The 14,477-nt window shown below is 35.1% G+C and overlaps 1 protein-coding gene across 2 annotated transcripts in view; it reads right to left on the minus strand.

Moving 5' to 3' along the window:
* Positions 1-14,477, minus strand: part of DMD (dystrophin) — a 922,027-nt gene that overhangs the window by 599,913 nt on the left and 307,637 nt on the right. For both annotated transcript variants that reach the window (XM_050904429.1, XM_050904437.1), the window contains exon 39: positions 6,193-6,343. In XM_050904429.1, coding sequence (XP_050760386.1) covers positions 6,193-6,343 — 151 coding nt within the window. The remainder of the gene's footprint in view (positions 1-6,192; positions 6,344-14,477) is intronic.

Below are 14,477 nucleotides of genomic sequence, written 5' to 3' on the forward strand. Positions count from 1 at the left end.
ATTAAGTCACTATGCTTCTACATGTGCTAATAGTTATTTCAAAAAGTTTCATAATTAAATGTTTGAAAAATGCATCCTAATTAATTACTTACAAGATTTAATTTGGTTATCTGAATAAACAATGCCAGGATTTACAATAAAACCTAAATATAAGCTATGAATTGCCATCTAATGGTGCAAGAGTAGGCAGAACCACACAAGCAACTTTAAATTTATTATTTCTCATAGCCTTCAGACATTTTAATGTCCCACTACCAGTAGCAACAAATTAATTAAAAACTTTTAATAGGATACAGTAAATTAGGAATGAAGAATAATGTAAAACTGTGTGCAGTAGAGAAGAATTGAATAACTGTTATAATTATGAAATTATACTTCTTATAGCTTGACATGACAAGAAAATGTTTTTAGTACAAATTCAGGATAAACTATTTTGATATTTCATCACTTCCATTAGTAGTAGCAACAACAGTGAGGAATCTTTTAACAGTAAAAGAAAGTTTTTAGGAATTTTCTATATCCAGAAATGTATTACTTATAAAGATTACAGTATCATTTAATATGTTGCTTGGCATAAGAAAAAAGCAGTAACTATTTTACTAGGAATTGCGATGTCCTCCCCTTATTAACTGAAAATGAAATCTTTCCATTGCTAGAGCACTTCAGTCAAGAAAAGCCCAAGAATTTGTTTTTAAGATGACCTTAAACCAGAAAAAGAAGTGTTTTGCTCAGTTAGGGCCCAGATGTCTGATGCAGAGAGATGTATATTACTTGAAACATTTCTACTGAGACCTTAGAGACTATGGACAAAACCTTGAAATCCATGGGATATTGCTGAATCTAGGTTTTCTTTCTTAGGGGCAGTAGCATGCTACACTCAGAGGTGTTTGATAAGAGGGTGACATTCAGTAAAAAGAAAACCAGTAAGCTTCTCTGAATAAATGATCCAGTAAGTAAGTAAGTAAGTACTTGTAAGATGTAAGTAAGAACTGATGGCATTCATGTAGGTTGGCTATCATGTTTAGAACATTTTAATGCTTAGTTCAGAACATTTAGTCAAAGTACTAAGGATGTGTAAAATTGTAAGGAGAACCTTAATAAATAAAATAAAATAAAATAAAATAAAGACTGTAGAATCTGTTTTCAATATAACAGCAAGGGATTGTGTGCTTTTAGTATTAATAAAATATTAGCCAATAATACATTCCTGCCAGATATATATCCTTCCAGATATGCCCTTGTAATATGAAGGACACTGTAGTATGTACTATGATCATTCTAATTAAAGATTCCTCTAAAACAATGCTAAACTGGTTTCTCATTGATTCCACATTCTATATTTTCTATCTCTTCTAGCATCATTAAGCAATCATAGACATCTCCTTGACCAGAAAGAATATTTTGCTACATTTCTACTATTTCTCTGAAAATATTTCATAACACCAAAACACACTAGTCAAAATTGAACCAGGTGGAACAAAATTGATCCAAATGGAACAAAATTGAACTGTTTGAATCCAAATGGAATCCAAACTGGAACAAGAAGAATCAGAGATTATTGGCATAACCTTTATCACTCAGTAAAGCAGGAAATAAATCTAAAATGCAAAATCTAAAATATGAAAGCCACAATTATTATATATAAAAAATGTATTTTTACAAGTTTTATATTTTTGGGAAAACAGAGTAAACTATCCACCCACTTACCACTGTGTTTTTGTGGTATGAAAATATGTGGCCTCAAGCACTGAATCACTTTTTTCTCCCATATCCTCTGATTCCATTTGTGCTGTATTCCAGAAAGAACTGTTTAAATTTAGTGGTTATTAAATCATCAATATCCATATAATCCAATTTAGGTATAAAAGAGAGCAATTATTAGCATGACCATGACTTTCAGCACTGAAGCCTCGATTCTCTATATCTTTCTACTTTAAACATCTACAAGACAAAAATGTGACATTCCTGACATTATAGTACAGTAGAAGGAATGACTAGAGAAGGCATGAGTCATTCACAAGCCTTTTGCAGGCTTGGATAAGTACTCTAAAATGTAAATGCTGGACAATGCAATGTATGAACAATTTAAGAGAGATCTGTAACTTACAAGCAATTTCTATATCCACAGTATCCTCAGAAGGCTGAGTATAACTAATAAGGCCACCACCCAATAATTTCAAAATCTTACTGATTATTTAAGGTCCTCTATGACCTTAAAAAATAAACATAATATCCTTGATATTTATGCCTGTAAATGAAAGTAAATACTTGAGAAATTAATAAATGTATAATAGCAATATTTTTTAAACAATGAAATTATAGAAAATAAACTGAAGTCCAGCCCTTGCCTGTTTAGTGGGAAGTACCCATCACTGACCAGTCACAATAGATGAACATCACGAACACAAAGAAACTGTTTCAAAATTCAGACCCAGAACCTAATTATTTTACTATTAAAGAAACTGCACAACATAAAATAATAAAATAAAGTTAAACTTGCAACCCAAAAGTGGATACTAAATATAGACTGCTGAGCAATTCTTAATACCAATGTAAAGAACAAATATTCTGGATGTTCTATACGTTTTAAATAGGAATACTATTTTTAAATACTCAGGTAATGATTCAGGAATGTAACTTGACGGTCTAGTTCTGAAACTGTTGAAGAGTTCCTCTTTTTGTAGCTGTCTTTTTAGCATTTATGTATGGCACATGAACACTCTTCCCCCCGGGCACCCCCCCCCCCCCCCCCAACTCTTGTTTGCTTCTTTGCTGCATATTAACCTGGCATTAATTTCCAGTACAACCTGTACTTTTTTTTTGCATATGAAATGGAACATAGATTGGGGCTGCAAGGCAGAGCACAAGAAAAAAAATGACATAACAAAGTTTAGATAGATGATTGCAAATGATATTCTAACATTCAGCCATGGTAAGATCCAACCATAAAATACAGCATCTGAGCTATCTTGATGATGGTATGGATGGTATTTCTGTTTGGATAATAGTGTGCTATTTTGAGAACTCATGTTCCAGAAAGAGGAATAAGCACAGGAAATAAGAGTCAAGTTGTCCAGCTATCATACGACAGCAGATTAGAAAACTGCGGCTTTAGTTTACCAAATGAGATCCAATAGGGAAAATGACTGCAGCCTATGAGAACAGAAGGTGATAAACATCAGGGAGTAGATAAAACTGAACTACAACTCAGTCTTGGCACAAAAATAAATAAACTAAGTGCAAATGCAGGAAGTTGAAGAAGTTAAAGTCGCCAAGCATTAAGGAGTAAAGAGACAGAAAATTTCAGTCAGAATAGAGCAAAAAAAATCTTTAACTACTTTCAAGACAGAGTTCAATATGTTTCAAAGGGATTATATGATGTGCTATCTGTAAAACATCCTTTTAAATCCTGTGTCTCCTAATCATAAAAGAAGTCAATTACAATTGCTTAGAAACTGAAATGTGATATTTCTTTTCAACACCACAAGTTCTGCTCTCAAAAAGTCTTAGTGAACAATTCACAATAAGAGTATTTAAGTATTCATGACCTGAAATGAAACAATTCTATTATTAGGTTTCATTCACATTATATATAATGCATAAATGTTGTTTAATATTATGCCATTGTGCAGCAAAAAGGAACACACCTCCCCTCCCCAAATACACCTAAAAGAATGTAATTACCTCTTAACCTATATTAACATTATCACCTAATCTTACTGTTGACTGTTTCATTTTACATTAACATTTGACTCTATGTATTTACCGAATGATAATGAACACATTAATCTTTACTTTTCCAAAGTAGTCCTACCTAGAAATAGTATTACACATCTGAATGTTTTGTACAATTTTTTTCTAAAACAGTTCCTTATTGAATACAAGACTATTCACTTGCTTGTGAAAGCATTTTCAAACAAATCCTGTTAATTCTGAATATGGTTCACTAAGCAGCATGATCTCATTAATAAAACAAGTTGCTAATCTAGTAAATCAAAATGCTCAGCTGTTTTAACTGTTTACCTAATGAAAATTCTAATGATCTCTTCTGTCAGCCTCACAGAAGTGTAATACTTTTCAAACAAGACCCAGCAAAATAAAGAAAGAACCAATGAAGAGAATGGGAACAATGCAACTTCAGACTAAACATTCTTTCACAAATAAATGTTAACTAACATTGGGTCTGCTTTCTTGAGGTTAGTTGGAATATTTTCACACTGTGAATTTTCATTAGAAAGGTAGTTTCGTCTGTTGTACTGAACTAAATGAAATGTTTGAGAGACAAATTCGTGAGTTCCTGGGATTTCTAACACAAGGGAAAAAGGAAGAAAGAAAAAGCTTGATGGACTGCAAAAAGAAAATCTTGGTAGAAATCCATTCTGCAAACATATGTTCAAAATGTTCTCATATATTGCATAAGAAAATAACAAATGGACAACAGATGAGAAGGAGGCTAGGCCAAAGGAAATGTAAAACAGAAGCAGTCTTGTTCTACACTGAAATCTAAGCTTCTGCATAACAAGGCATTATCTCAGGGTCTTTCAGTGTGATGTTCAATTCAGTATGAACTTCCTTCTCAATGATGACAAGAAAATAGTGTTTCTAATCTGTTTGGACTGTGAAATGTGCTACATACCCGGTGCTTTTATAACATCTATGATACATCTTACCTTGGTCTGAGAACTCTCAAAAATCAACCTCTTCTCAGAGAGAAAATACTGGTTTAGAAAGGGGTTAGAAAAAAGGAGACAAACACTGTTTCCATGGATCCGTTTTTTTTCTAAGTGCTCATTTGAAGCTGCTCAAGGATACCAGAATAGTGCTGAGAAGGGTGATGGAGCAGAGGCAAAGCAAAAAAGAAAGGGTAAAGCTTTGTGACACTGTATTACTATTCATCACATAGATACTCATGTCTTACTTCAGTATTTTATATGTTTTTCAAAGAAATGTTTAAAACAGTGGGACAGAGAAAGGGAGATGAAATTTCAGTGGAAATATACATGAGCTCTGCTACCTTTTACATACACAATAAAGAGCATCTTTAATTCCTTGATGATATTCTATTTTGTCAGCCAGATCTTAGACTTCTTCAGTGTTCAAAGCGTTGATAGTCATTTGCAGAAAAAATATTTACCTGCTATTTTAACTACTTCAGCTTAATGTATTACTTAACAGTTATATCTTTTCTTTATACTTGCACAACACAATTTGGTGTCCTTTTCAGTTCAGCAGTTTTACAGTCAAGAAACAGCAGCCTAAATCTTAAAAAGGTGACTTTAAATATTAAAATTCAAAAGACATTATTTATTTTTTAGCTGTAGGCCAAAAAGTAGATTAGTGTTGCATTCAAAACAAAACTGTACCTTTAATATTAGATAGCCCTAACTTCTTTCAACCTGCAATCCAGTAATTCAATCCAGCAATTCAAATGTACAAATGCCGATTTGTTTAACAGAATTTTTTTCTTATGCACAGGTAGTAATTTATAACCTGAATCCAGAGTTTAGTCAAGCCATGTTATTCAGCTGAACCTATCAACTTGCAAAACATCAGTTTAGAATTAATTCTTCCTACACATTACCATTTCAATCATACAAGAGGGAAATGAAATAAACTACCAAGAAACTAGAGTTATTATTTTCCTTATGGTGCTCAAAGAGCTTGCAAGATGAAAAGCATACAAATTGGAACTGGACACATAGGAACTAAGTGGCTATTCTGTCACACTGCATTTCACAAAAAGCATCCTCAAGGTTATTTGATTAAAACATGAAACAGGCAAAATAAGCAATACTTGCAAGACATAGTTCATGCAATATCTCTTGTACAGCTCAATGGTTAATCACATTTCTTCCACAAGATTTTAAAATTAAGTCTGATACTTCTGCCAGTCATAAGTATCAAATGGAAATTAATGAGCACTTTAAATAAAGACCAAACAAATATGTAACTATGGAAGCACCATGATATATCATGTTATCCTATACTTTACCTCTTTTAAAAATGTATTTTAAAACAAACTAGTGAAAATTCTTAGTTAACAAGGACAACAGAAATACCTGACCAAAATTGCCACTGGCCACTCAACACTAGAAATCCTCCTTAAATGAACTGCAAAACTATACAGAGTACGCAGACCTGCAAATTTCTAATCACTGCAGAAAAACAGGAAATGCGTTAATCAAATCATACCTGGAGAAATTGGTTGGTTTTTGCATGACCCACGTCTCCGGCCTCTATCTGTGCTCTCGACAGCTTCTCTTCAGTTTCAGTTAGCCAATGATTAAAGCTCTTCATGTCACAATGAAAAAGCTGCCACTTTTCCAAAGATTTGTCAAACCGTCTGCAAGTATAAAAGGAGATGAAATAACTATCTATTGATACTTTATTTATTGACGACAGAAAAAAAAAGAAAAAGAACAATGTTGGATGTCTCAGGTTAAATTTGGTGTGATGTTGATGGCATCATGTATTAGCATTTCTAACTGTTAGATCAAATGGAAACATGATAGTACTTCTGAACAGTGAAACTATCATTAAGCATATGTGTTACAAATCAGCGTCTTATCAATTTTTTAATCCTTTTCAATGTTTCAAATGAATTCCGTGGTCAAAACATGTTTTCAATTTACAGCTTTATTGACCCACTCTAACTCACATCATAGGTACAATACCCACAGGTCCCAGTGTAACTGGCCCTCTCAATGTACTTAGATTCTAGCATGAAGAAAACACCAGTGCTGATAAAAGGCTCCTAATGCACCTTAGTAATTTGCTGTAGCTACCAACACTGCAAACAGTCACTGCTGGCTGACATACTGGCTCTGTGTTGTGACTATACAGTGATTTTTAGATTCCTTTTCAAAGGGAAAATAGCTTAAAAGATCTGTGATGTATCTGACCTACCATATCGTAAGACAAAGGATGAAAAATCAGTAGACAGATTCTTAAATCCTTTTAAGACAGATTCCCAACTGTAGTGCCATGATCCTATTATGATTAAGGGATTTTTTTTTTTAGAAATATGAATTGTAATATTATATGTAATACAGACGCAAAAGACTATTTTTTTAAATTGCTGTGGTGAGAGACTACCCCAAAGGATCCCAGGCATATACTACAATTCTGCTCCAGTTTTACTGAAACTATTTTACCTGCCTCTCCAATGGATACAAATGTCCATTTATTATTATTGCAAAGAAAATGCAACTCTTTTCAAAGGATTTTCTACTTGTATTGTTTAAAGGGAACCTTTATTAAACGCTTTTTTCTATATATGTTTCACTTCAATTTGAGTATCTGATAAAGATAGTTATGCAAAAATAAAAATGCCTGAAATACAAGGATGACTGAAACAAAATTAAAATATTAAAAAATAGGGTTTTGTACAATAAACAAGGATGAAAAATATTACTACTATGTCTGCAAGTCTACAGTCCACTACATAAAAGACCATGTAACTACTTCTGGCACTTTGGGAAGATCTAATCTGTTTTTGTCCAGAGTGACTGATTGGTCTTCTGGTTCAATATCTGTTTGCCTTAGCCACTGCCAAGTACTAAAGAAATTAAATGAAGACAGATTTTGGGGTTTTTTTTTGTAGATGGCCTATGTCTTAAGGAATTCAGTTATCCTATGTTTTGGATTGGTGTTGAAATGTGATCACTAATCAGAGATTAGTTAGAATGTTTTGTTAGCAGATCGTCATTAAACATGCTACTGTTGTTTAGTATAATAATCCTCCTTTACGGGATTACAATAGGTTTTAGGGTGTACTTAAAGGATAAAAACAAAGATGCTCAATTATTTTTCTAGGAAGTAATCTGGTTCTGTATGGACAAACTATACGATTGTTTGAATGATAGAGAGTTTAATTCACCAAATAAAATCATGTTATTATCAGGTAATACAGACCATCTCTTCCATTGTACTGATGATTTTTCATTTTTTAGAAGAAAATATAAGTTTTTCTTCTCTTCTATTGGTTATATATTCCCACCTTGGTTTTCACATTTTAAAATCTTTTAATACCATACAGTATGAATAGCACTATATCCATTCATAACCATCTACAGAAGGATATATACTTTTCCCTAGACCTCCTTTTCTGGTAGACAAAGAAGATTTATTTTGCTGAACACACGTATACAAAGATGCAGTTTTCTTACTTCTAACATACTGCATATGGTAATCGCTTTTGATGAATAATACGCAAAATAGAGCTGGACCAGCAAGCAGTGAAACAGAGAATTTGTACTTATTCTGTTACATTAATTATAAGATGGAGAAAATATAAGGCATAGAAAAACCCCACAATTAGCAATCTATGAGAGTGATTTTTTTAAAAAAAGCATTTGATCACAGAAAATAGTTGAGATAAAAGTATTCCTTGTACTGTTCTACTAGTTTGGTCATAAGATGCTGAAGGAACAATAATAATTATTTAATTAAAACTTTTAAAAACACATTATAAAAGAACTGAGAAGACTTTTCAGAGTCTAAATTCTGCATAGAAGAGTAGTCCTCTAACTCTCTGTGAATCAACTCTTTTTGTTCCTCAAGCAGAACTTGATTCATGGGCCCTGAGGTTAACAGCTGCTAAACACCAGAATCTTTATTTGATTTAAAAGAGAATAGTTACTGCTTAGTCCTACGCAGTCCAAACATGCATTCCAAACCACTCTAATAAATGACAACGTGTTCAGTAAATTTCATTGGAAATGGACACAGACAAACTATCAGAATAGATCACGTAATCTTTATTCTATCGATTTTAATGTGGTTGCATGTCTGATAGAGCCACAGCAAAGAAGGTGTCAGAGCTCAGCACTGATTGACCAAATGATCAATCATGCCATTAATAGTGATGACAGATAAAGATAGAGAAAGATGCAGCCTGGGACAAAACAATACGTCATAACATTCAGAATACGGAACCTTACTAGTTAAAACTAAAAAATATTTAAGAAAAAAAAAGACTTAAAGAACAAAAAGTAGTTTATGGAAGGACTCCTCTAAGCCTTTATGGGCTGACAGCTTCCTGCAGAAGCTGACATAAGTCTCTTTGCTCCCTATAAATTCAAGTTGTACTAAGTTTTTAGTATACTGTGAAGCTGTTACTTCAATAGCATTCTCACAGATTTTATTTTGGAACCCAGTATCAACCATCTAAGAAATTGTTAGAAAAGACCAAATACAAAATAATCAGTGCACAAAACCTGTGTCTATTTAAGAATGAAAAATAGATACAGAGATTTATAGTAATTTCTACACCACTAGCAGTTGGTGGAATATTGCTGCTGAGGCACCAAAATGAGTACTACAAAACATCTTTCAAGAATAAGCACAGCCCATGCACTCAAAATATTTTTGTTGAATACATTAGGGAAAAAGTGTCATTTGAAAACATATTTTACAAAAAAAGTGTTATGGTAATCAAACATCTCCTACACTGCTATAACATCTTATACCACTGTAACTTTCTTCTATGTTCTGTTCCCTTCATATAGTATAACCCTCTTGAGATGGCTAGGTATTTGTTTCCACCTTTGCCCTATCAATTGTGTCCTTTGCATTTTTCTCTCTTTATCAAGCAATGCAGCTGGAGACATGACAGTTTTCAAATCACAGGCTTGAATGTCGTCTGCTTTTCATTTCTGTTACAAAACCTGACCACAATCACAGTAAAAATCTTATATATGTTTAAATTATGTTCAAAGAAATACATTTAGATTCCTAGTTAATGTTTATGACCACTCTGCTTAGCTACAGATGAACACAGAAGTTGTTCAAGATCTACCATGTGTGTTGCATTTCTGAGCAATATTGTAAGCAAACAGGCTATTGATCCGGTTAAAAATTGTAGTCACTCACCTAACATATTTATTGAAATTATTTTGACCATTTATCTCGCTTATCATACTTTATTTTTCAAAACGAGTCAAACCATAACTGAAAGGCACATTATAATATTTTTTTAACTACCTTACTCTGAATTACAAAGAAAAATCTTATTTTACATTTAAAAAAATCACCTAGAAAATAAAAGTTAAAATCCATTTCTTTTGGTCCAGTATGGTTTCTTATTTTGGACACTACATTAAAACAGCTTTCCTCCTGTTCCTCACAAAATGAAATTACTCTTCTCAGCATGAGGAAGTTTATCAGCAGCTTAAATGCAAAAATTCAGTAGGGGTTGATATTAGTATCACTTAATTTGCATTCCAGCACTTGCAAATTGAATCTCCCATCACTCTCCATTCTTCCTCCCTTTGCTTTGACTAATAAGAGTTGCAAGGAGAAGAAAAGAGAAAAGTTGCAGTCAGAAGATATGTATATTTAAAACTTACAAGTTTAAATACCAGTGCTTATTGCTCATGTCTTAAAAAAGCTTGTTACTCTCAGTATAATAAGTATAAACCAATATTAAGCATCAGTAAAAAAAGAGAAGAAATTTATGGACAGGCAAATCCACTAAAATTCAATGCTCTTTCAGCGATTAACTGTACTTAAACACTGTTACAATGATAACAGAAAATGCAGTTGCTGGTGCAGTGGCAGGTGCAGGTCCATTCAAAATGGGGGGTGAAAGGGGACATCACCTTGAAGCTTCGTGCTCACACTGTGTGTTATGGGACACCTCTCCTGAGTATACCTGAGACCTTCCCCTGCTAAACCTGTGTATTACATCCTTTTACACACAGTACTACTACAAATAGCTTTTTAAAATTTAAAAACAAAGAGGCTTTTGTTTGATTGTTTGTTTTACCATTTGCAATCCTGTTACCAGGAGGCAAGTTCAAAACCCACAAAAGGAGAACGCTAATTAACTACAAACGTTGAGCAGCTAAGTTGCTGAAGTCTTGGCACAGCAGAATGTAGATGGTAAAAATTCCTAAGTGAATTTATAAAAAAGCAATGCTCTGAGGACTATAAAAACTCAGAAAGACTATGGCTGCCTCAGGAATCCCCAAGCACACAATTTGGAGGTTAGGAAAGTGTCATTACAGGCCTTGTGACTCGTACACTCTTACCTAGGGATCCATCCTTGATTGCTGTCAGAGACAAGTCATTGAGCTAAAAAAAACCAGTGTTTCCATTCATCTGCATCTTCATCTACTTAATCCCTTTCCCTTTGACGGGCATAAGCAAAAATGGTGTGGGTAGTAGGTGACTGACTGATATTTGGACAGTATTTTGTCTTTGATGTGTCCTCCTCTCCTGTTTTTCTTAGCATATGTTGAATAAGAAGATACAAGTGGGCACTCTGAAGCCAAGCGTTAGGTCCATACAGACTCCAGACTAGAATGTATAACTTGTATACATTGCAAAGCGCGTAAGTATTGTACATGTGCTCTGACACTTAGTAAGGTAGCCTTATTCCTCTAACTTGAGTACGTTAGAGTTGACAAGTGAAAAACAACTGGTACACCGGCCTAATTTTTTTCTATATGCACTGACACTCCAGCAGGGAACGTGTTAAGCAATGGCTTGAGGGAGCGATTTCCTTTTTTCTCATTAGCATATAATGGATTTATTTTGCCTCTGGAAAGCAAGAAAGCAAAAAAGCAACCAAAGACAAGTGCTGAGGTGATATGCAGCACAATTTACATTAAGCCATAAAAATATTGGTGCTTTCCTTCCTTCAAAGATTATCATTCTACTAAGCCTTTGGACTTGACTTGCTATAAGCAAAATTTAATATTCCTTGGTAGTGTCGTACATGATATTGCACAAAGATTTACAGATGCCAATTCGGATATGCTGTCAGTGGAACTCTATACAATGGGATTGAACTTGATGTTCCATGTCCCAAGGCTGCCATTTTTAAGAAGCCATGCAAAGGTGGAAGGAAAGACCTTTGAATACAGGAAAGTCACAAACATGAGATGGGGTGCAAAAGGTTATTGGTTTGTTGTTGTAAACCAAATCTTTTGCATCTGTGTTTCAATTAATTCCTTGAAATTTTGATAACATTCCTTGATAAACTATGACACCCACTTCTGTGATACATTCTGCTTTAGCAAGACTTCACAGCCAGTTGGCCTACACGAAAAAGAACACTATTAGTTATAAACTTTCCTAAAAGTCATTATTTATGTCATGGAAATTATTATTGTTAGAGACATACACTCTTATTCATCATATTGGAAAAACATTCAGTAAACTTCGTTTCTACACTGTTGCTAAACAATGTACTGTACGATTATGCTAATATTAACCTACAAATTATGCAATTTTGTCAACTTGATTCAGCACAATTAGCACCTTGTAAAAATACACAAAACATCAAAGTAGTATAAATAATTATATATTAGTATGTGAGAGCATTAACTTTAATACTTAAGGCCATTCTTACAGATAATAAAACAAGAAAGCTTGTTTTTGTCAAGCAACTTTTACAATTAAATTGCTTAAAGAAACAGCTAACCCATTTTCAGAGGTTTTGATGTATTCATTTTATTTCACAGAATTCATGTCTTTTGAGTGCTTAATTTATGTTTAATTTACATATCCTCTCTGCATTTGGACTAAAAGTGATGATTTCATTTTAGACACTGCTACATCTAGATCTTGCTCCCAGGTTTTGCTGTAGGTCCATTCTGGGACAAGACTCAGCTGTACATATCCTATTCACACCCCTGCACCCTGCCTTTCACTCACAAAACAGCAAATGATCAGAAATAAAAAATAAACTGCAACCAAAAAAACCATGACAATGCCATCCATTATCATAAACACATATATATAAACATCACATATAAATTAAAAACATTCTAAATTACAATTACATTATAAACATTTTTATATCTTGAATTGTATTGATTGTATTATTGTTCTTGCCCCAGTAGTCTGCAACTCAATTTCCCATCATATAGTTACTGATATCATACCATTCAGTGTCAATCACTGTACCAAAGACAATGACAATTAAATTGGCTATGAAAAAGCAAGATCATGTCAGTCATTGCTGCTTTTTAGACATACAAATTCATTTTCATGAAGCATGAGAGACCAATAAACTTAATAACTATTTACAATTAATAATTATACAAAAACTCCATCGGGTTCTAATGGATGCTATGTGTCAATAGTGTAAAAAGAAACACTCCATATAATTTATAAAACATACATTCTTCTTCCACACTAAATAAGGTTATTTACTATGCATATGAATTTGAACTTCAAAATTCCATCTTTTTTTTTTTCTTAAAAAGTTTTCCTTCATCAGAACAGAGATGAAATGATGTATTTTAGAGAACTCTGCCTAGACACCTGGATTAAAAGCAAGTAACAACTTTTCCCTAGAGAAAATACATAAGTACTAGATTAATTGTGACTGTGGTGGGTTGACCCTGGCTGGTTGCCAGGTGCCCACCAAAGCCACTCTGTCACTCCCCTCCTCAGCTGGACAGGGGAGAGAAAATATAATGAAAGGCTCGTGGGTTGAGATAAGGACAGGGAGAGATGACTCACCAATTACCGTCACAGGCAAACCAGACTCGACTTGGGAAAAAAAACCCTAATTTATTACTGGTCAAATCAGAGTAGGATAATGAGAAATAAAACCAAATCTTAAAAACACCTTCCCCCCACCCCTCCCTTCTTCCCAGGTTCAACTTGACTCCTGATTTTCTTTACTTCCTCCTCCCCTGCAGCGGCACAGGGGAAGAGGGAATGGGGGTCACAGTCAGTTCATCACACGTTGTTTCTGCTGCTCCTTCCTCCTCAGGGGGAGGACTCCTCACACTCTTCCCCTGCTCCAGCGTGGGGTCCCTCCCATGGGAGACAGTACTCCACGAACTTCTCCAACGTGAGTCCTTCCCACGGGCTGCAGTTCTTCAGGAACTGCTCCAGTGTGGGTCCCTTCCACACGGTGCAGTCCTTCAGGAACAGACTGCTCCAGCGTGGGTCCCCTGTGGGGTCACAAGTCCTGCCAGCAAACCTGCTCCAGCGTGGGCTCCTCTCTCCACGGGACCACATGTCCTGCCAGGAGCCTGCTCCAGTGCAGGCTTCCCACGGGGTCACAGCCTCCTTCAGGCATCCACCTGCTCTGGCGTGGGGTCCTCCACAGGCTGCAGGTGGATATCTGCTCCACCATGGACCTCCATGGGCTGCAGGGGGACAGCCTGCCTCACCATGGTCTTCACCACGGGCTGCAGGGGAATCTCTGCTCCGGCGCCTGGAGCACTTCCTCCCCCTCGTTCTTCACTGACCTTGGTGTCTGCAGAGTTGTTTCTCTCACATATTCTTACTCCTCTCTCCCGCTGCAATTGCTGCTGTGCAGTAACTTTTTCACTTCTTAAATATGCTATCCCAGAGGCTCTACCACCATCACTGATGGTCTCGGCCTTGGCCAGTGGTGGGTCCATCTTGGAGCCGGCTGGCATTGGCTCTATCGGACACAGGAGAAGCTTCTACCAGCTTCTCAAAGAATCCACCCCTGTAGCCCCTCCTGCTACCAAAACCTTGCCACG

Source organism: Gymnogyps californianus, chromosome 1, assembly GCF_018139145.2.
Source record: "Gymnogyps californianus isolate 813 chromosome 1, ASM1813914v2, whole genome shotgun sequence".
NCBI classification, from domain to species: Eukaryota; Metazoa; Chordata; class Aves; order Accipitriformes; family Cathartidae; genus Gymnogyps; species Gymnogyps californianus.